Genomic DNA, 21785 nt, shown 5'->3' with positions numbered 1-21785 from the left:
ATTTAGAATATGCCCTTGCCCAGTCCCCCTGCCTCAAGAATCTAGCGCTAGCACAAGGCTGCGGGAGCAAGATGAAATGAACTTGTCTTTTCCTAGAGACCAGCGGGCTAGCAGAAAACAAGAGGCTCAAGAGAAGCCCCAACCAGGGCAGGGAAGAATCGCAAGCTCTGTGCCCCGCCAAGGACCTGAGCCCTCCAGGGTCCGCCACACGCAACCACGAGCCCACCGCGGCCTCCCCCAATGCCAGAGGATCACAGGCCCAAGCAGCCCACGGCAGGGCCCCGGCGCCTGACGCAGCGAGCCCTGCGGGCGGCCTGGAGGTACCATGGAGGGCGCAGGACGGGCGCGGGCCTGGGCTGCTGCCGCTGGATCCTCACCACTGTCTATTCCCGCAGGACTTGTGGCTGCAAGAGGTCTCCAATCTGTCCGAGTGGCTGAGTCCGGGACGCAGGTTCTAAGCGTCCATTACTGAGAATCCCAGCTGGTCAAAGATGCCTGGGACACGTGTGTTATGCCTTTTAGGGTTCAATAAAGCTGCTCCTAGCACAGCAAATCGGCTACAGTGCAAGGGGAGGGGCGCCCCGGGGGGAACCGGCCGCTCGCGCCGCCGCCTGACGTCATCCACGCAGTCGCGTCACTGCTGCGCGCCACGGGTCCGGGCGTGATGGCGGCGCTGGGCGGGGACGGGCTGCGTCTACTGTCGGTGTCGCGGCCGGAGCGGCAGCCCGAGTCAGCCGCGCTGAGCGGCCCGGGCCCGGGGCTGTGCTGCTGGGTGTCCGTGTTCTCCTGCTTCAGTCTCGCCTGCTCCTATGTGGGCAGCCTCTACGTGTGGAAGAGCGAGCTGCCCAGGTGCGGAGGCTGCGCGCGCGGCCGGAATCCGCGCCCCCGCGAGGCGGGGCTGCGGGCGGAGCTTGGGCCGGACGGGGGTGGGGCCGCATTGGCAAGTGGCTGCTACAGGCCTCCTCAACTTACTGTTCCCTTCCTAGGGACCACCCTGTTGTCATCAAGCGGCGATTCACCAGTGTCCTGGTGGTCTCCAGCCTGTCCCCTCTTTGCGTGCTGCTCTGGAGGGAACTCACTGGCATCCAGGTGCGAAGGAGGCGGGGCACAGGGCAACCAGGGAAAGAATCCAAGTTTTTTTTGTGGGAGGGAACATCACTGATGCCCCCTTTCCTGTGGCTCAGCCAGGCACATCACTGCTCACCCTGATGGGCTTCAGGCTGGAGGGCATTTTCCCAGCAGCTCTGCTGCCCCTGCTGCTAACTATGGTGAGTCCTGCTTCACTTTTCCTACTCTGTTGTCACAGGTGTAATGAAATGCCCTGTGTCCAGCCTTTGGTAGATGGCCCCTGGTGTGCACGCCTGGGAAGTCCTAGAACTCGGGAAACCTGAGGTCTCATGACACTGACCAAGGGCACTGGTGTGAGCAAGGTCTTTGGATTGTGGTATTTCATTTGATCTGTTTTTCTGTCCCCAGATCCTATTCCTGGGTCCACTGATGCAGCTCTCTATGGATTGCCCGTGTGACCTGACAGATGGGCTGAAGGTTGTCCTGGGTGAGTCTTCAAGACTGAGGAAAAGGTAGGCACAGGCAGTCCAGGACGCTGGGGAAAGGAGTCAGTGAGATGTGATCTGGACTGAAGAGGTGAGATGTCACCTCTCTGGGTGTGTTTCTTCATCAGTAAAATGGATCATATTGCTGGGTAACTTGTAAGTTTATGATGCTCAAGGAGGCCTTGATATGGGTCAGACAGCACCTTCCCTTGCATTTCCATCCTTCGGGATCCCCATACTGGCCTTGTTTGGTGTCAGAATTTACCATGGCTCCCTCGTCTACTGTTACCTTCCCTTACTGTTGTCAATTATTTCTGAAGACATTGAAATTAGGTCTTATAAGGTTTGTTCCCTTGCCCATTCTGAGTCTCAGGATTCCTGACCTGAGTTTGGCCAGATTAAACCTGTGGGAGAGGGCCCCGGGGGGAGTGAGTCTATACTTTTAGTAACTGGGCACTCATTACTTATCCTGAATATTTACCCTAGCCCCACGCTCTTGGGCCCGCTGCCTCACAGACATGCGCTGGCTACGAAACCAAGTTATTGCACCGTTGACAGAGGAGTTGGTGTTCCGGGCTTGTATGCTGCCCATGTTAGCACCATGCACAGGTCTGGGCCCCGCTGTGTTCACCTGCCCACTCTTTTTTGGAGTTGGTGAGTCTACCTGGTCCAGCGAAGATGTTCCCAGCATGAGGGCTAAAAATGGGGCTTAGGGTGAGGGAAGCGCCAAATAGCAGGCCAGAATAATACGATGTGGTTTGTGCCTTCCTCCCAGCCCATTTTCATCACATTATTGAGCAGCTACGTTTCCGCCAAAGCAGTGTGGGAAGTATCTTTTTGTCTGCAGGTGAGCCTGGGGAGCTTGCCCGGGATGGTTGGGGGTTAGGATGTTATATCCCTGACAGCCACTCTACAGAAAGGACCGGAAATACAGGGCTATAAGTGTTGCATGGGGACCACTGATCTTGGGAGGTAGGGTACAGAGAGCAGCCGTAGATGGTGGGTGTGCAGCTGCTGCCAAGAGGAAAGGGTGGTCTCTGGATGTGGGACAGGGTGGGCATGCGGGTGTGGTCATTCGAAGCCTCCATCTCCAGCGTTCCAGTTCTCCTACACTGCTGTCTTTGGTGCTTACACGGCTTTCCTCTTCATCCGCACAGGTTGGTCCTGTTTTTCATACATTCCCGGGGGCCCACGGATGTGGGTGGGAGAAGGGGAATACTGTGGACGTTTCTTCTGCCAGTCCTTGAGGCAGACTTAAGCCAGGGCCCTCAGCTTTTTAAGGTCTGAAAGGTAGAAGCAGAAGTCCTGACGGGCATATGAATGGGTGGGGTGGGGTCATTGGGCCCTGTTCGGGGACAAGGGTCACTAACTCTAGAAGGGCCAGAAGTGGTGGGGCTGTTCCATGTGTTGTGTCCCCCCTCCAGGACACCTGATAGGGCCGGTTCTCTGCCACTCCTTCTGCAACTACATGGGCTTCCCTGCCGTGTGTGCAGCTCTGGAGCATCCACAGAAATGGCTGCTGCTGGCAGGCTATGCTCTTGGTGTGGGACTCTTCCTGCTTCTGCTTCAGCCCCTGACGGACCCCAAGCTCTATGGCAGCCTTCCCCTTTGCGTGCTTTTGGAACGAACAGGAGCCTCAGAGACCCTGCTGTGCTCCTGACCATCACTCTTGTGCATACTCCAGTGAACTCTGATGGGCTCTGCAGCCCCTCCTTATCACGGAATACTGCAAGGGAGGGGCTGGCTGGGGTCCCCGAGATCTCAGGAATTTTTGTAGGGGATTGAAGCCAGAGCTAGTTGACCCCCAGGGACCAAGAGAAAGGAGCAGATATCCAAAGGGTGCAGCCTCTCTGCGAGAGCAGTTGAAGAGCAGCTGAACACGAGGGGACAAGGACAACTCCTAGGAGCTGTGCACTGCCTCTTTGGATGCTGCTTCTCTTAGTTCCTTTGCCCCCTCACCCCCACCCCCAAGAAAGGCTGCTCGGTGGGTTTATTTATAAAACTCCTCCTCCCAACTTCCCAGGGTTTTCTCATTGTCTTTTTGCATCAAGACTTTGTATTGGGATATTAAAGAGATTTAACTTGGGTAACATGGTCTTGAGCCTTTGGGAATCTGTACTTGGATCTTGGTGAGAACCCAAGGCAACTCTTGGGAATATGTACACTCCGTCTCTTGGCTACCTTGAACACTGCTAATGTGGGCAGGGGAGCCTGGCAAGCAGGTCCCAACAGCAGAGGATGGGTGGGGCCTTTAGTTGCCAAGGCTGTGGTTTACTCTTTCCTGAGCTCCTGTGACTGAGTTAGGAGGTACCAGGTGGAAACCCATCTCATCATTGGGCCTGAACCTTTGCTACCGAGGTCATGGAGTAGCTCTGACCCGTGGCTGTGAGCTGGGAAGGTAGCTCCAGAGCCTTATTCTACACTAGGATGTAGGGCCAGAGCACAAGAGGACCCTTCTCCATCCCACAACAGTAGAGGACTCCTGCCGCTCTGTCTCATCCAGGACAAAGGTCACAGCCCTGCAAGTGGCAAGGACTCTGTCAAGCAACACAGCATCTCAAGGTTCTTTGGGACCAGCATTCTTCTACCTACTCACCATCCTCTCCAACTGTTTTTGTTTTCCTGGCTAGCCCTTTTTCCTTAACTTTTTTTTTTTTTTTTTTTTAATTTGTGAATATCCTTTTAAGTCTCCTATGTTCAAAGTTGTTCTGAACCCTATTCCATGAAGCTGGTGATTGAGGATAGACATGTACTCATTCCCCAGTGACTCCCTGCCCCCAAGGTTGGCTGTGACAGCCACACTCACAGCTGTAAAGGCAATTATCAATCACACACCTGCCTCCCTGCCGAGCTCCTCTCTTCTCCAGCCTGTGTAGAAACTGGTGGCTGTGAGGTGAGGGGGTATAGTACATTTAGAACTTGGGGTCCAGAGAGGATACATCTTAGGTCCACTGACCCCCAAAGTCAAGTGCCAGGACCCTGAGAATACTGGACAGACAGGCTACAGGGATCTACTTTCCTGAGTTCCAGTATTTCTTTATAAAGTAAAACATTTGACCTAGATCTCATGGGAATTTGAGAAACCCACCCACACCGCCCCAGGCTGGGGACAGAACTAGAGATGGGGTAGATTTAGATTGTACATAATGTGGAGGGCAAGGGAAGGCCACTTTTATTGAACAAATTTCCCAGGACCTGCAAATTAGGTCTTTCCCCTACCCCCAGAGGTAGAACCCCTAAACCACCTCCCCCAGGTCCCAAGGCCACCTGCTGGACACTTAGTCTCCCACAAGGAGCAGACCCTTATTTGGCAAGAGATGAATATGTGAGCAAATGGCTGAAGGGAATGGGCCAATGCAGGTAGTGTGTGTGTTGTCCCATGGGACAGGACCTCAAGGACCTGGCCATCCTCTCTCAGGTACTGGCTGGCCTGGGCCTGCCCTGGCTGCACAGCTTCTGTTGCGAGGCTTGGGGTAGTGCGAGGCTTGGGGTAGGGTTGGCCAGGCTGCCAGTCTGAAGGAAGATCACTCGATCTCTAGGATGAGGTCATCGCCTTCCAGTGTCATGTCCTTGGTCACGTGAACCTTGCGGATAGTGCCCTCCATGGGTGAGGTCACCACAGTCTCCATCTTCATGGCACTGAGAACGCAGAGGGGCTGGCCCTTAACCACCTTGGTTCCTGCTGCCACCTTGATGTCTATGACCTTCCCAGGCATAGGAGCACCGATCTGGCCCTTCACATCCTTCAGAGCCTTGGGGTGGAAGTGCATCTCCTACAAACAAGACAGGTGACATGAGACAGCAGGCCAGGCCCATCCCTACCACCTGGCTGGCCATGAGGGCACTGTACCTTCATTGCCTGGGTGTCCTTCACCAGAATGGACCGAAGCTGCCCATTGAGTTCGAAGAAAACCTGCCTCTGGCCAGCCCGATTCAGATCACTCACTGCCAGGGCCTTGATGTGCAGTGTCTTGCCCCGTTCCAGTTCCACCTGCAGAAAAGGTAGGAGACCAGATCTGGGGAGAAAGTCAGGTGAGCAGGCCCTGGGCCCTGACTCAGGGACGTCATACAACCTGATCTTCATTCATGTGGAGAGGCCTGGCCTCTGGTCACACAAGGACCCTTTCTGCTCTAACTTCACAAGGCTGTGGGAACCAAGTTTGGAACTGTCTGGCAGGGTTTCTGTAGTCCTTGGGGCTGAGTGTGGACAAACACAAGAACCACTGACCTCAAACTCTTCTGCAATTTTGGGTCCTTGAAGAAAGAGACGGGTATTGAGGCTGTCCAGCGGGCCAAAGGTAGCTGTGAAGTCTTTGAATTGGGCAAAGACATCAGGGTACATGGCTGCAGAGAGGACGTCCTCTGGGGTCACTTCTTCCCCATGCCGCTCAATCAGGTCCTTCTCCAGCTCCTGCAGGTTCAGGGGCGGAAGGGAGGCTCCAGGCCGCCCCTCTACTCTTGGCAGGTCCTTTAGCACCTGAGAAGCAAAGCAGAAGTCATGGCAGGTTCTTGTTCTCAGTCCCCGTCTCACATCATAAGGCACCTTCCTTACCTTGGAACGAAAGGGCTCCGGGAAACCCCCATGGGGAATGCCAATGTAACCCTGCAGGAACTCCACCACAGAGCGGGGGAAGGACAGCTCTTCTGCCTGAGCTTCAGCCTCTGCTCGGCTTAACCCATTCTGCACCATAAACTGAGCCAGGTCCCCCACAATCTTGGAGGATGGTGTCACCTGAAGAGAAAAGGTGTCTGGCATTAAGAATGCTAGGTACAGAGGCAGGAGTGTAGTGTGTAGGGCCGTTAGATAAGGGCCTTGCTCACCTTGATGAGGTCCCCCAGCATCTGGTTAGCTTCCACATAGGCCTTCTTGACCTCCTTGAACTTGGAGCCAAGCCCCATGCTGTGGGCCTGGAAGTGTAGGTTGGTGTACTGGCCCCCTGGGATCTCATTCTCATACACATCTGAGTTGCCAGACTTCATGGTAGCCGTGCAATCAAAGGCTGCATACAGTCCACGAGCCCCTTCCCAGTATTCACTGTAGTCAAACACACGCTCCAGGGGCACCTCTGCAGGGAAGCTAGAGTCAGGAGAGCTTGGCAGGGGCTCCTTCCAGGACTCAGGGCTAGCCCAGATCCCATCTCAAACTTGGGTGGGAGCCGAGTGAGCCATCTGGATTCTACATGTCCCAGACACTGCTGGGATTATTTGCAACTATAGCTTTGAGATGGGCATGGGCTACTCCATCCTACCTGTGTCCAGAGGAGTCCCTTTGGTACAAGCCACCAGGGCCCCCATGCTAGGCTGTGAAGTCATCCCAGACATGGAGTCTGCTGCCACATCCACAACATCAGCCCCAGCTTGTGCACAGGCCAGCATGGCTGCCACACCTGCCCCTGATGTGTCATGGGTATGGATGTGCAGCGGGAGGTCGGGGAATCGGTCCCGGAGGGAGCTGACCAGCATGGTGCAGGCTGCAGGCTTCAGGAGCCCTGCCATGTCCTAAAAAGTGAAAGGAATATGGTGAGGAGGGACATGATGTGTTTCCATGTTGCAAGCCGTGGTAGGTATGGTGAGAGGAAGAGGTGGGCAACAAGCCCTGGCACCTTGATGCACAGGATGTGGGTGCCAGCTCGCACCAGTTCTTCAGCTAAGCCCATGTAGTACTCCAGCGAGTATTTAGTGCGGCTGGGGTCAGCCACATCACCGGTGTATGAGATGGCAGCCTCCACCACGCCCCCAGCACTGCCTGCTGCTTCCATGCCCAGCAGCATGTTTGGCAAGTAGTTGAGGGAGTCAAAGATTCGGAAGACGTCCATACCGTTCTCTTTGGCCACCTCACAGAACCTGGCAGGTGAGAAAAGGGGTGAATCCTACCGGTACTTCCTTCTCTAGCTCCTAGTTCCTAGAAATGAAGTCTGGCCTGGCAGGGGAGTCTGGGCTTCAAAGTGCAAGTAAGGCCTTTTCCAGGTCAGCCTGGGCCAGTCACTGTCCAGCCTGCCTGGGCCTGGACGATTAGTACATTTCTTGGCAAAGGAGTGGTGGCTGAGGGGGAGAACACTGAGCAAAGCCCTAAGGCCTGGGTTCCAACCCCAGTTGCATGCGGTGATTCCTGGGACAAGTCCTCTCCCTCAGTGTTTGCTGTCATGGAGACTCAGAAGCTCTGCCTCTGCAGTTTTGTGTGTAGTCCCCATAGAGCACTGTCAAAGACACTTGGAGCCCACTACAGTGCGGTCCCGGCCAACCCAGGCTCACTTGAAGACCACATTGTCAGGGTAATTGGTGTAGCCCACAGCATTGGCTCCCCGCAGCAGCATCTGGAACGGAATGTTGGGGATGAGCTCCCGGAGCTCCTGCAGCCGCCTCCAGGGGCACTCATATAAGAAGCGCATGGCAACATCAAATGTGGCTCCTGGACAGGGAGAGAGGCTGGTCACTCCATGTCACAAGGACCCTATAACGCCCTACATAGCCTGCTCCCTTCAGGTCCCTCATGTTCAGTCACCACCAACGTCTCCCTCCACTGATGCTCAGGAAACTCAGGCTCATTTGTGCCTCCTACATGCTGCGATAAGCTCCTCCTTACCCTCAAGCTACTCAGCCTACATCCCAGTCCTGCAGCCTCAAGCCCAGCGCTATTCCAACAGAAGCTGGCTGCCCTCATTGTCTCACTGTCAGCATCTGTCCCCGGTGACCTGGGACTTCCTGCTAGCACTGTCCAACATCCCAGCCCTCCTGTAGCTACCTCCCCAGTTCTCCATGCTGAAGAGCCTGTTGAAGCTGTGGGCCACATAGGGCGCAATCTTTTTGAGATCATGTGTGCGCACTCGAGTGGCCAGGAGTGACTGGTGGGCATCCCGGAAGGTCGTATCCATCAGCAGCAATCCCTGGTGATTCCGCACAGCTCGGGCGAAGCCCTCTGGCCCCTCTCGCAGAAGAATGTCCCTAAAACCAGCTGGGGGTGGGCCTATGGCAGACGAAAAATCAATGCCTACCCTGCCGGTAGCAATCTCCCATTACCCCCTTGAGCTGGTAAAAATGGATCTGGCCTACCTATAGGTACTGCAGGAACAACAGGGTCCACAGGGCTGGGACTGGCCTTGACAGGGATTGGAGTAGTAGGGCCGTTCACCATGACATGTCCTGGGGAGGAAGTGGATAATAAGTCAAGGCAGGCTGGGCAGAGTAAGTCAAGGGCAGCTGTGTGAGCAGGTGGGCTCTGGGATGGAGACTCTCCCCCAGGACACCCAGGCCTCTTGGGTCCAGTCAATGGAAACATATCACGGGCCACGTAGACAGAGGGGAGGGTACAGGACCCTAACAAGGGTAGGGCTATGGGGTGGGAAACGAACAGTCAGGAGGGAAGGGTGGGCGGATGGGCGGGCAGACCAAGGTAATGTAGCAGCTTCTGGGCGCGGTTCTGTGCAGGCCGCAGCTGGAACAGTTCAGGATTCTCATCAATGAACTGGGTGTCCACAGTGCCCGCTAGGAACTGCTGGTTGTTGAGCACGTTCTGCAGGAAGGGGATGTTGGTCTGCAGGACAGAGGTAGAGGGGTCACTATGCAACTCAAGGGAGAGAGAGACAGGTGCTACCCTGGACATGGGGCTCCCCCGTCTCACCATCACTCTGGCAATCCCTGAAGCTGCAAGGGCTAGATCTTTGCTCACCCCAGAACATATGCCAATGCCATCTCTTGCTTGGGTCTACAGACTAAGATCGAACACCTCCACAGCCTAGAACCTAGCTCTGCCTCTCCTGTATCAGCACACACATAGCCCTGTAACCCACCAGCCATGCTCTTGAACCCACTATCAGGAGATCACCTCTAATTCCAGCAGTACTCTACCACCATCTTGTTGGCTGTTAAGCTCCCCCCTTGATGCCCCTCCCTAACTTCCTCTTCTTCACAGCTCTCACACGCCACTGTCCTCAGGGTCCCCTGATCTTCGGAGCCAGGCGGAAAGACAGCCAGTGAGCATTTCCACACTCCTCACTAAGCCACGTAACCTGTGCTCCCCAGCTCTCTGGTAGGTGGATGTCTTGCCTTCTACCCTGGCTCCGCACCTTCCTGTATGACTGGGCATGGTCGATCCCCTGAGCTGCCCCAACACTGCCACCTTTGCCCAGCAGTTTGGACAAGTGGGGCGCCTTGCCCATCAGCTTCTGACAAGGAGCCATTAACCATTACAAAGCATGGCTTGTTATCAGTGCAATGTATCTGCTTGTCTTCTGAAAACTTGCCTATGCCCCCTCCCAAAAAACAAAACAAAAAAACCAGGGACCAAAACATCTGAAGAACCCAGGGCTCCAGAGAGTGAAACGGACCCTCAGAGCCTCCCACCACCCTTTAGATTCCTACCACTTGCTACTACAGACCTACCACCATTGCTTCTACTGGAAGCTCCATAGTGGTAGGAGCAGGGCCAGAAGCCACCTGGCTGCCAGCACAGGGTAACAAATGGCAGATGTTAGAACACATGTATGTTTGGAGTGAAGGAAACTCTTCAGGGGAAGCAAAACTATCTGGCACCAGCTCACATCACAGCTGACCAGACTAAAACTCCAAATTGTTCTGTAAAAGTTGAGGTGTCCCAGCAACAGCAACAATCCAGGCAGTAGCTTCCAGCTGCAAGAACTTAAGCCCCTCAAGCTGTGCGGTTCCCTACTCCCTTAGGTGTGAATAGTGCAGGCAATTAACTGCACTAGGTCTCCAGTAGAAAACTGTTCTACAGTTAAGTAACTTGCTCAAGGCTGCGCAGCTGCACCAGGCAGGACTAGAATCCAGCCTCTCTCTCCCTGGATTCCTGCCACCCACCCGCTCCTGGGAATCAGGTATGGCGGGAGAGGAAAATGCAGAAGGGGCCCAGGTAGCCTAGATGCAGAGATGCCCCGTAGGAAGCGACAACTTCCCGTGCCAAGTACGTGAACCACTCCTGATGGTGGAGATAAACAAGAAGCGCGATTCTGAATCATCAGCACTCTTATCCGAGAGCGGCTCTGAGGCCATCTCACACATATCTTAGACCGTTCAGGCCATGCTTCCTAAGAGGGCCTGCGGGAGCGTGGGGAAGGGGGGGCGGAGCAGCGACACGGAGAGGCCACTGACGCACAGCTTCAAACAGCGTGCCACCGCCAGCCTTCTGGGAAGCCGCGAAGCACAGACCAATCGGGCTGGAGGCGGAGGCCGGTTGGCTGGCGAGCGCTGGGCAGGGCGGGAGGGAGACCGAGCAGAGGAGGGAGGGAGGGGCGCGGTGGGGCGGGGCGCGACGCCAGTCCCGTGGCTGAGCCCTCAGGCCCCACCCGCAGAAGCCCTGCTGGGGGCGCCACCCGAGCCCCCCAGGGCCCGGGCCTGTGGGGGGATCCTTCACGTGACTCGGTGATGCAGAACGGTTGTGACCTTCAGTGTGTGTCTGTGAACGCGAGGGTCCCAGCAACTGTGCGGGTTTGCGCCCGGCCCTGCCCGTGGGTGCGGGGACGTGTGGGTGTGTGGGCATATGTGGGCGTGTTGGGGAGGGTGCACAGAGACATGTGACAAAGACCCGTCTCTGGGAGATGGTGAAGGGGCCTTCGAGCTGGCGCTTTGTCTGGTTGTCTGCAGAGCCGCGGCGCCCGCCTGAGCGGTGCAGGATGCTTGGGCGCCAGGGTGGCCAGGGGCGCGCGCGCCCGTGCCAGGGTGAGTGCGCTGCGGCAGCACCACGGGGTAGCGAGGCGGGCTCGTCCGGGCCTCGGGCGTGACTGGGTGCCACCCGTGGGCGCCGCAGTGGCCGCGTGTCCCCGTGACCTCGGGAGCCGGGCTGGGGCCCGGGTGAATCCCCGTGCCCCTCCCGGCCCGCCCTCCACGTGCGTGTCCGCGGCGCGCGTGTCCGCCCGCGTGCACCCGCCTGCCCGTCTCCGCCGCGGCCGCCGCGAACGGCGCCGAGAAAAGGTGCCGGAGCCGAGAGAGCTGGGGCCGAGGGCCCGAGCGCCATGGGCCGGAGGGCGCGCGGCTGGCGGGCTGGGCCTCCCCCCCGCGAGAGAGCGGCCTGGAGTCGGCAGAGGCCGGCTGGGCCCTCGGGGAGGCCGGCCCGCGCCCCCTGAGCGACGAACACCAGGTGAGCCCCCCTCCCCCGCCCCGACAGGTTACAGCGGGAGGCCCGCCCGGGGAGGAGCCAGTCCACGCCAGGGATTTGGGGGAACGCGGTCCTCAGCCACGAAGGGGAAGGCACGGGGGAGGGGGGGAGCTGGCCATTCCAGAGGATGCCTGAAGGAAGTTCCGGGACCCTCCCTGCTGTTGGCCCTCCTCCACTTCCTGCCTCATGCCTCACCTTGTCCCTGGTACCTGGACTCTCTTCAGCTGCTTGGGAAATGTGACCTTTACTCTGGGGGGCCTGAGCCTGCAGCCCAGGCATCTTTTCTCCCCGGGCCTCTTACCCAACTCTTCCCCGGTCCAGACTCTGGAAACTAGCACCTGGGACCGTGCCCTGGGCACAAGTGGGCACTTGCCCTCGCCCCACCTGTGCCTGGGGCTGTGGCCCTTTCCCACAGGACGCTCACCATGGCCCCGCCACTCCTATTGCTGCTGCTGGCCAGTGGAGCCGCTGCTTGCCCGCTGCCCTGCGTGTGCCAGAACTTGTCGGAGTCACTCAGCACCCTTTGTGCCCACCGAGGCCTGCTGTTTGTGCCACCCAACGTGGACCGGCGCACAGTTGAACTGCGCCTGGCTGACAACTTCATCCAGGCCCTGGGACCACCTGACTTCCGCAACATGACAGGGCTGGTGGACCTAACGTTGTCTCGAAATGCCATCACCCGCATCGGGGCCCGCTCCTTTGGGGACCTGGAGAGCCTGCGCTCCTTGCATCTGGATGGCAACAGGCTGGTGGAGCTAGGCAGCAGCAGCCTACGGGGCCCTGTCAACCTGCAGCACCTCATTCTCAGTGGCAATCAGCTGGGACGCATTGCGCCAGGGGCCTTTGATGACTTCCTCGACAGTCTCGAGGACCTGGATGTGTCCTATAACAATCTCCGGCAGGTTCCCTGGGCCGGCATAGGTGCCATGCCTGCCCTGCATACCCTTAACCTGGACCATAACCTCATCGATGCACTACCCCCCGGTGTCTTTGCCCAGCTTAGCCAGCTCTCCCGCCTTGACCTCACCTCCAACCGCCTGGCCACACTGGCACCTGATCCACTCTTCTCCCGAGGACGGGATGCTGAAGCCTCACCTTCCCCCCTGGTGCTGAGCTTCAGCGGGAACCCGCTGCACTGCAACTGTGAGCTGCTGTGGCTGCGGCGGCTGGCCCGGCCCGATGACCTGGAAACCTGCGCTTCTCCACCGGCCCTGGCAGGCCGCTACTTCTGGGCAGTGCCTGAGGGAGAGTTCTCCTGTGAGCCTCCACTGATTGCCCGCCACACACAGCGCCTATGGGTGCTAGAGGGCCAGCGGGCCACGCTACGGTGCAGGGCCCTTGGTGACCCTGTGCCCACCATGCACTGGGTAGGCCCTGATGACCGTCTGGTTGGCAACTCTTCCCGAGCCTGGGCTTTCCCCAATGGGACCCTAGAGATTGGGGTGACAGGCGCTGGAGACGCAGGAGCCTATACCTGCATTGCCACTAACCCTGCCGGTGAGGCCACCGCCCGAGTGGAGCTCCGGGTGTTGGCCTTGCCCCATGGTGGGAACACCAGTTCTGAGGGGGGCCGTCCTGGACCCTCGGACATCGCTGCTTCTGCTAGAACTGCTGCCGAGGGCGAGGGGACTTTAGAGTCTGAACCAGTCGTGCAAGTGACGGAGGTGACTGCCACCTCTGGCCTGGTGAGCTGGGGCCCAGGGCGGCCAGCTGACCCAGTGTGGATGTTTCAAATCCAGTACAACAGCAGCGAGGACGAGACCCTCATCTACCGGTGAGGATGGGCCCTGCCCGTGCCCTTCAGCCCACTTTGTTCACTGCCTCCCTGCTGACCCTGTATCCCCAAGTCCTGCCTGTTCCCCCTCAGGCCTGTGCTTGCTCCTCTGCTTCTAAACTCTTGGAGCAGCTAGGCCGACTGCCTGGGGCAGAGGAAGGGGCCAGCTGCTTTGTAAGTTGTTCGGGTGTGGTGTGTGCATCAGCATTCCTGACCATCAGTAATGGCACTTGGGTGTCTGCTGAAGCACCTGCCCCCCCCCAGGGTATCTCTGTCTCTGCTTGGTGCCACCCTGCCCCAACTCTATTTGCCTGAGGCCTGTGTCAGTGCACACACCCATCTGTGCCCTGACACTATCCAGTCGTCTCTGCCCTAAGGGAGCACAGGCCTGAGGGCTGTCTAGGGCAGACATGAGAGATGGGAATGGGGGCTGTGCCCACTCTGGGGCTCTGACCACCTGCCCTTGCCTGCAGGATTGTACCAGCCTCCAGCCACCACTTCCTGCTGAAGCACCTGGTTCCTGGTGCTGACTACGACCTCTGCCTGCTGGCCCTGTCACCCGCTGCTGGGCCTTCCGATCTCACAGCCACCAGACTGCTGGGCTGTGCCCACTTCTCTACGCTACCAGCCACACCCCTGTGCCATGCACTACAGGCCCATGTGCTGGGCGGGACCCTGACTGTGGCAGTTGGGGGGGTCCTGGTGGCCGCCTTACTGGTCTTCACTGTGGCCTTGCTGGTTCGGGGCCGGGGAGCTGGGAATGGCCGCCTCCCTCTCAAACTCAGCCATGTCCAATCTCAGACCAATGGTGGCACCAGCCCCATGCCCAAAAGCCACCCACCACGGAGCCCTCCACCCCGTCCCCAGCGCAGTTGTTCCCTGGACCTGGGAGACACTGGTGGGTGCTATGGGTATGCCAGGCGCCTGGGAGGAGCCTGGGCCCGGCGGAGTCACTCTGTACATGGGGGGCTGCTGGGAGCTGGGTGCCGGGGTGTGGGGGGCAGTACAGAGCGGCTGGAGGAGAGTGTGGTGTGACAGGAAGGGCGGCCTCTCCTGTGCCGAGGAAGGAGCAGTGCCACTCTTGGGCCCAGGGGGCAGCACCCAGCCTGCGTGGGCAGCACCCAGCCTGCGTGGGCAGCACCCAGCCTGCGTGGGCAGCACGGCCCTGGACCCCACTCTGCTTTTTATCCTCAGTACCTCAGGCTCCCCAAGTACTTGGTGGGACAGCAAGCCCTTTCCTTGGTTTTGGCCTCCAGACTAAAGGGACAGGTCCCACCAACAGGTGCTCAGAGCCACCAAGGCAGGGGCTGCAGCCACCAAGAGGGAGTCTTGTTTCTATTTATAATAAAATTGTTGGGGACACTTCAGTGTAGGTCTTTGATGTCATTCTACTTGGTCCCTGGGAAGGAGGGAGGCAGGCTGTTAGAGCACACAGACCAATCAATACAGATGCCCAGCAGAGTGGTCCTCATAGCCCAAGACTCACAGCCAGCCTGCAGGAGAAGCTTAGGGCAATAGTCAAGAGCTGGTATCTGCTGGTCCTGCCAGAAGGCAGGCATTAGTCCAGAACTACTGGGAAGGCTCTGTGTGAGATGTCACTACCCGATTGTTCTAAGATATACAGCTATATGTTGGGCTTTCCTGGAAAGCTGGCTTTTTCCTGCTGGGTAGGGTGATGCCTGGCTGGGCCCCATGACCTGTTGTTGATAATTGATAACTGTTCAGATGGGTCCTGCATGGGCACCTGCATGCTAAATGGAAGTGCGGAAGTAGACGCTGGCATCCCTGACCGGCCAGGCAGCCTAAAGAGCATTCTACTATGTGTCTACAGCATGCAGCCAAGCTTACACACACCCAGCCTCCTAGCACCAAAACATACCTAGACATGACCTGGAGAAATCCTGGTTTAAGGCCCTTGAGGGAACTATGCAAAAGATGGGAGATGTGTATGTAGGAAGGGGACAGACACAGGCCCAAATCCTGCTGCTGTTCCTGTGGTCATGCATCCTGCTGTCCCTGTTCTCACCCTTGGGAGAGGATGCTGGGATCTTGAGCCCACTGGGATATAGGACGGTTGTGTGGCTCAGGGTACCTGGCACTAAGGGTGGAAAAGATAAGCAGAGGTATCAGGGCACAACCCCAAACCTGAGGACAGCACAGTGTATACCCCACATCCTTCCCTCATCAGTCACAGGAAAGACAGGCCCCAGAGCAAGGAGCTGGTTTTACAGCATTCCTCTGCCCCCAGGGCAACATGGACCTCAACAGCCCACAGGCTCTGAACAGCAGAATGCAGACCCTGGCATCTAGGAAAACACTGGCCCCTCCAAAGATGGGCTGGGGGAGATAGGCTGCTCTGCCCCACCCTACAGGACAGGCTCAGAACAACTGTTCTTCCCACAAGACTTTCAAAAGGGTCTTTGAGCCCGCTATATCACTGATAGGACTGTGAACAGTGAAAAAAATGACTAGACATTTTGGGGACAGCAATGTCACAGTGGGTCCATGAGCCACCTAACTTTAACAGCAATTAAGGGCTGGAGGTGGTCACAAAGAATAGGAGGTCAGCACCTTGCACTGCCCACATGGCTAGAATACCCTGTAAGGAGCTTCTGGGAGAGGAGGGAGGAGAGTTCAACAGGGCCTGGGGCCTAAGCCTATCATACCCAAGTGCTCCACAGGAAACGTGAGCAGGTGCTGGCTTCAAAGGATAGTACAGCATTTCTCAGCTGTGAATTTCTCTAGCTGCAGAGACCAGTTACACACAGAGCCCAACAAGGAGGAAAGGAATACCTCAAGGCCCTTGCTGTCAGTGTCAGGCAGCCACTATGGCTAGAGCCTTGTCTCTCATGTTTTTTGGCTACTCTGAAGCACCTGCCACTCCAGATGCCAGGACAGGAGAGCTGGGAACTGGCAGAGGGTCTGACCTCATCCATCAGGGCTAGAGCTCTTGCCCAGGGATCCATGCTTACACAGCGACCCAGCAGGATCCTGGCACCAGCAGTCTGAGAAAAGCTAGGAGAGATTACTATGCCACTGAGACTAAGAGCCACCTCAGTAAAAGCAAGGCAAGGGCAATGCAAACAGCACACCTGCCGTTTGGTGATTTGTAACCAAATGGAGCCACTGTGGGCAAAGGCAGGGGAAGGCATAAACTCTCACCTTTACACCTCGGACACGGAACTCAGCCAGGGCTCTGCTCATCTTGGTAGCAGCCGTGGGGTGGTCTTTGCCATGGGCGATGACTTTGACAAGCAGAGAGTCATAGTGGGGTGATATGACAGCCCCCTGGAAGGCAGAGGCATTGTCCAGGCGGATGCCCATGCCCTCACCACTCCGGAAAACCTGTAACCAGAAGGAAGCCCAAGTCAGCAGCCTGGAAGGGAAACTGGGATAAACTGGGCTCCCATGGCCCCCAGAGGGCTGAGCTCAAGGGTACCCAGAGAGCCCATCCTTGACCTGTCAGGTTTCCTTCCACTTACACCAAGAGACCAGGCCACAGCCCTTCTGTGTCCGTGAATTCGCTCTTGTGTTGCAACAAGGGGACAGGAGGAAATGCCCCACAAGGTTCCTAGTTCATGCACAGCCCAATCAGCAACCCATGAGGAAGGGGCCAGATCCTACCCACCTTCCATCACTGCCTGACCACCCTCCCTCCTTGCAGACCCATTCTGTGTCCACCATCATTTCAGGAGCAACATGCAATGCCCATTACCAGCTGCTCACTGGGGACGAAGCAGTTAAAGACCCTGACCTAACAACCCTGGGACAGACAAACCACAGGACCATGGGCAGGCTGACCAAGTAAGGCTATGGTTGCTTTGTTTTTTGAGACACCACTGAGTAGTCAAGGCCAGCCTGAACTTAAAATGTAGCCTAGGCTGGCCTTGAACTCATGATGACTCACTCTTCTGCCTTAGCCTTCTGAATGGTGACTGCTAAAGTCACAGGTGTGCACCACCACACCCAGCTTGGTTTGTTTGTTTTTATTTGTAATGTAGAGGGGGAAGGGAAGGTGGGAGGAAGGGCAGAGAGAAAGGAAGGAGATGTGGAGATGAAACAAAGTGAAGGAAACACCCAAACTCATCAGGAAACACAAGAGAAGCAAGCAAGAGGGAATGTCAGACACAGATGGGGTTGGGGTGTCTGGGTAACTACACTTGCACACACAGGTGAATGCTCAGGACAGGTATGGGGCAGGTGGGGGAGCTGAGGGTCACAGAGAAGTTGAGGGAGGTAAGGCCAGAGGAACTGACTGGCCTGGGGACACCCTCAGTATAACCCTTCAGCTGCTAAGGGCACAAGCTGTGTTCAATAAAGAACTTCATGCAATATTTAAGGGTGGACACTCTGCTGTGTGCAGGAACCACCGGCTAAAAATACCTTGTGGTGACCGGCTCTAAAGCTAGCCCCTGGCCACGGAGGTGGAGGTGGAGAAGCCCCGCAGCCCCTTCCCAGACAAGGGCAAAAGAGCCAGGGCTATAGATAAGGCAGCACCAGGCTACTCCACCTGGGGACTTAGAATGAGCACGGGTAGTCATCTGTGGTGGCCCTTGGGCTCTCGGGCCATCAGGACCGACCTAGCATCCCGCTGCTGCCCCATACTCAACCATACTACTTTTGGACACTCTTACAGATCTGGAGTCTGGCTCATGCTCATCATTGCTGCCCTGGACACCAGTGCCAACCCTGAGTGCCTCTGGTGCCCTGCATCCCCTGACCAGGAGACTGTGCTGCAGGAGGAGTAGACATGCAGCAGGAGGGAGCAGGCTGGAGCCATAGACAAGGAATGCAAGGGACAGGTAGCTGAGCCCAAAGGCTCCAACCCTGATGGGGAAAACAGACATAGTTGAGGTGACTTCTCCATCCCTCAGTCCTGCCCTCTGAACTCTTGCTCACTCCCAAAGGGCCTTCTGCTTGACTCACCCTGCCACAGGGACCCCAATCCTTTGCTCCCCACAAGGTTCTGCCTTGCCAGCCACCCATCATCCCTGACAGAAGGCAGAGTAGGGATCAGCAGAGCATCAGGGCCAAGGCTTCACATCTGGGGGCCACAGCTGTCCCCTAAGCTGGTCTGCCCCCATTCCTAGGTGATCTGCTAGCTTCCTGCTAACTTCCCATGGAATGCCCTTCATTCACCCTAGGATATTCCTAGAGCACTCCCATGTGCTCTAAGCAGCTGCACCTGGACCTCTGGGTGATAACCTGGGCATCATGGAGAGGCTGTGAAGAATGTCAACCCAGGCTGAAGCTGGTGTCACACTTTGTCACCTACCTCAATGCGGCCAGTGTCAGGCTGGAAGCTACGTGCAGGGTCCTCAGTGGTGACTCGACACTGAATGGCACAGCCATTGATGCGGATGTTCTCCTGCCGCAGGCCCAGGTCAGGCAGGCTCCGGCCCTCACACACATGGATCTGAGCATGGACCAGGTCTACACTGCAAATGAGGAGGACACCAGGGAGGGAGGAGAATGAGGTGAAGCAGAGAGGAGGGGGCTCTGTGACCCACACAGGCCAATGCTACTGCACCCTCCTCTTAGCCTAAGCATCCTAGGGTCACTTACCTGGTGGTCCTACAGCTTGCCCTGCTTGCCCCAGAGCATTGGGAGAAAACAGCCCCTTATGAAACTTCTAGAAGACAGATATCTACCTGCCCTTCACCCTCCTGATGGCCTCTTCCAACACCCTGTCTGCCTGCCCCTGCCCTAAGGTCTGCAACTCCTGCTTCCATGTGACACCAAGGTTGGGAGTATAAGCAGAGGTTACAATCACAGGGTGGGAACATCCATCCTTAGAGCATGGGGGGTACACTCTGTGTGCAAGGAGGTCAGGCTGCAAAACGAGAATCGCAAGGCCAGGTGTGTTGGTATATGTCTATAATCTCAGAATTGATAGGTAGAGGCAGGCAGATAAGAAGTCTTAGGTCACCCTTGCTATACAACAAGCTTGAGGCCAGTGTATGGGCCTCAGGAGACCCCATCTAAAAACCAAATAAGTAAATAAAAATAAGAACAGCAAAACAGAACCAAAAGCCAAACAAAAACAAGGAACTACATTAGTTGGAGCCTTGCAAGGGTAGACACGGTCAGGACACTATGTTCCCCAGGCACATGCAGAGCAGAAGACTCTCCATGTTTGCACGGTAGTGTGAACCTAGCCTGAGCAATGGCCACACTCTAGGATGGTATCAAATCCAGGCAAAAGCTGTTACTAAAAGCCCTCCAGGTTTAATGTATTGTTTCTGAGGCTCATGGCCAGAATTCTACTGGTAGACTGTCCTCCATACTCCATGTCACCTGTGAAAGCAGAGTGATAATGATGGTCACCTTGGCACCCACTCTGCAGGCCACAGACACTGCTTGCATGCTAGATCTCCATGGTAGTAGTCCCCCATCAGAGGAGCTTGAGGGTCAGAGAGGCAACAGCTAGCCCAGTCTGCACATGGCTCAAGATCTGGGGACTCTGACACCTGAGCAAGCAAGTCCTTGGCAGAGCAGCACCAAGGCACAGACCAGGGAACATGGCTGGAGTATCACTGTGACTCCAGTGAGCCAGCAATCTGTGGGCTTCTGGATATGTACTAGGCAAAGGCAGCTACCAGGCAACAAGATCATTAGTTTTAAGTGGGCCAAGGAGAAAACTAGATCAGGAATGTTCCATGGTAAGGTGGACTGGTTCAATGCCAAGGGTTAATACTTAAATGGCTCAAAGTATGTATCCTGGAATAATAAAAACTATTTTGAGAGTTTATAAAAATAAATTTTCTGAGTCTGTACCCAAAGCTTGTGGAACAATACTCTAGTACAAATTTTCTAGGAAGCCATGGCTTCCCATTTGGGCAGATGTTAACAGACACACCCTCAACCACAAAAGCCAGAACAGTACATTGTCCAACATAAAACAAGATGGCAGAATTATTACATGTACAGATAATGGAACAGTCTACAGCCACTAAAAGTATTCACGAGAATAATGGACTGGGAAATGCCTTCAGCAAATAAGATTTTTGTTGTTGACATTTTGTTTTGTTTTGAGACAGGGTCTCCTCTACATAGTCCATGCTGTCCTTAAAATCACTATGTAGGTCAGGTTATCCACATATGCCTGCCTCTGCTGAAGATTAAAAGTGTAAGCCACCATGTCTGGCCAAATAGCAAGTTTTAAAGGAGAATAAAAATTCTAGGGGGTGGAGAGACGGCTCAGCAGCTAAGAGCACTGGCTGCCCTTGCTGAGGACACGGGTTTGATTCTTAACACCCACATGGCAGCTCACAACCCTCCGTAGCTCCAGTTCTAGAGAACCAAATGCCCTCTTCTGGTCTCTGTAGGCAATGGCACACTTGTGGTGACCATACATACATGTAGGCAAACACATACATATAAAAATAAAATAAATAAATCTATCTAAGGGGCTGGAGAGATGACTTGGCAGCTAAGAGCACTGGCTGCTCTTCCATAGGACCCGAGTTCCATTCTCAGCACACACCTAGTACTTACAGCTCCAGTCCTGAGGGACCTCTGCCCTCTTCTGGTCTCCACGGGCACTGCATACACATGGCTCACAAAGTCTATATAAATGTCTAATTGGCATAAAACTATATATAAACAAAGATGGAAAAAATACTTAAAGGCTATACTTAAGCATACAGAATGTCACAGAACTGAAGGCAAGGCTAGAAAGACTGAGTTCACCATGTGGACTTGTGTAATTCTCTTAACCTCACTAAGCCTTGGATTATTCATCTATAAAATGAATGATAGGTCCCTTCCTCACAAATACAGCCAGGAAGGCCCCATGGAATGCCTGGTAGTACCTAGCATCTTCATTGTGAGGGTGGGTAAGCTCTGGGTTGTTTTTATTTTGTGTCAATTTTTTTTTTTACAATAACTACATAAAACCCTCATAAAAATTCTTTTAGTGAAGTCCCTAGGTCCACTAAAGTGAGAGCAAATGAGCCTCAGCTGATGTCTCCCAGAGCCCCTTTCCCACCCTGCCCCAGCCGGAAGCCCCATGCTCACTCTGTGATCTCCTCAGTGACGGTGTGCTCCACCTGCAGGCGGGAATTGACCTCGATGAAGTAGTGCTTTCCATGCTTGTCCACCAGGAACTCCACAGTGCCTGCGTTCTCGTATCCCACCTGCAGGGGTGGCCGGTAAGTAGAGGTTCCCCGGGTCAGGACTGTGCTACCCAAGCCTGCCCACCACACAGGTTCTGCAACAACAGCTTGTGGCAATCCAGCCACCTACCATCAGCTCTCCTGCACTGGCCAGCACCCAGGAGCCCGCCATATACCTCCACCCCTACAGGCTCAAGGCTCCACTAAGTCCAGGCCACACCCAGCCAAGTCCA

At 55.8% G+C, this 21785-nt stretch overlaps 4 protein-coding genes across 6 annotated transcripts in view; 3 read left to right on the top strand and 1 right to left on the bottom strand.

Moving 5' to 3' along the window:
• CUNH11orf80 (chromosome unknown C11orf80 homolog) overlaps positions 1-467 on the top strand; it is a 63938-nt gene extending 63471 nt beyond the window's left edge. The window contains 2 exon segments of the mRNA XM_051193584.1: positions 97-385; positions 387-467. Coding sequence (XP_051049541.1) covers positions 97-385; positions 387-438 — 341 coding nt within the window. The 3' untranslated portion in view covers positions 439-467.
• Positions 468-570: 103 nt separating this feature from the next.
• Positions 571-3350, top strand: Rce1 (Ras converting CAAX endopeptidase 1). The gene is made up of 8 exons (XM_051193582.1): positions 571-849; positions 987-1089; positions 1185-1268; positions 1477-1555; positions 2040-2207; positions 2329-2400; positions 2648-2710; positions 2978-3350. The coding sequence occupies exons 1-8, from the start codon at positions 665-667 to the stop codon at positions 3211-3213; spliced, it is 990 nt and encodes a 329-aa protein (XP_051049539.1). The 5' UTR covers positions 571-664; the 3' UTR covers positions 3214-3350.
• A 1352-nt stretch (positions 3351-4702) lies between these two features.
• Pc (pyruvate carboxylase) overlaps positions 4703-21785 on the bottom strand; it is an 87382-nt gene continuing 70299 nt past the window's right edge. For all 3 annotated transcript variants that reach the window (XM_051193578.1, XM_051193577.1, XM_051193579.1), the window contains 14 exons: positions 21455-21573; positions 18711-18873; positions 16598-16780; positions 8940-9084; positions 8604-8693; positions 8296-8517; positions 7806-7962; positions 7157-7397; positions 6803-7052; positions 6375-6619; positions 6106-6285; positions 5782-6030; positions 5404-5544; positions 4703-5326 (listed from right to left, as the gene is read on the bottom strand). In XM_051193578.1, coding sequence (XP_051049535.1) covers positions 5078-5326; positions 5404-5544; positions 5782-6030; positions 6106-6285; positions 6375-6619; positions 6803-7052; positions 7157-7397; positions 7806-7962; positions 8296-8517; positions 8604-8693; positions 8940-9084; positions 16598-16780; positions 18711-18873; positions 21455-21573 — 2634 coding nt within the window. In that variant the 3' untranslated portion in view covers positions 4703-5077. The remainder of the gene's footprint in view (positions 5327-5403; positions 5545-5781; positions 6031-6105; positions 6286-6374; positions 6620-6802; positions 7053-7156; positions 7398-7805; positions 7963-8295; positions 8518-8603; positions 8694-8939; positions 9085-16597; positions 16781-18710; positions 18874-21454; positions 21574-21785) is intronic.
• Lrfn4 (leucine rich repeat and fibronectin type III domain containing 4) lies at positions 10795-14802 on the top strand. Its single transcript, XM_051193580.1, has 4 exons — positions 10795-11643; positions 12077-13435; positions 13909-14541; positions 14582-14802. The coding sequence occupies exons 2-3, from the start codon at positions 12087-12089 to the stop codon at positions 14468-14470; spliced, it is 1911 nt and encodes a 636-aa protein (XP_051049537.1). The 5' UTR covers positions 10795-11643; positions 12077-12086; the 3' UTR covers positions 14471-14541; positions 14582-14802.

This window comes from Phodopus roborovskii, unplaced genomic scaffold (assembly GCF_943737965.1).
Source record: "Phodopus roborovskii unplaced genomic scaffold, PHOROB, whole genome shotgun sequence".
Classification (NCBI taxonomy): Eukaryota; Metazoa; Chordata; class Mammalia; order Rodentia; family Cricetidae; genus Phodopus; species Phodopus roborovskii.
This window is presented reverse-complemented; position numbering and strand designations above follow the sequence as displayed.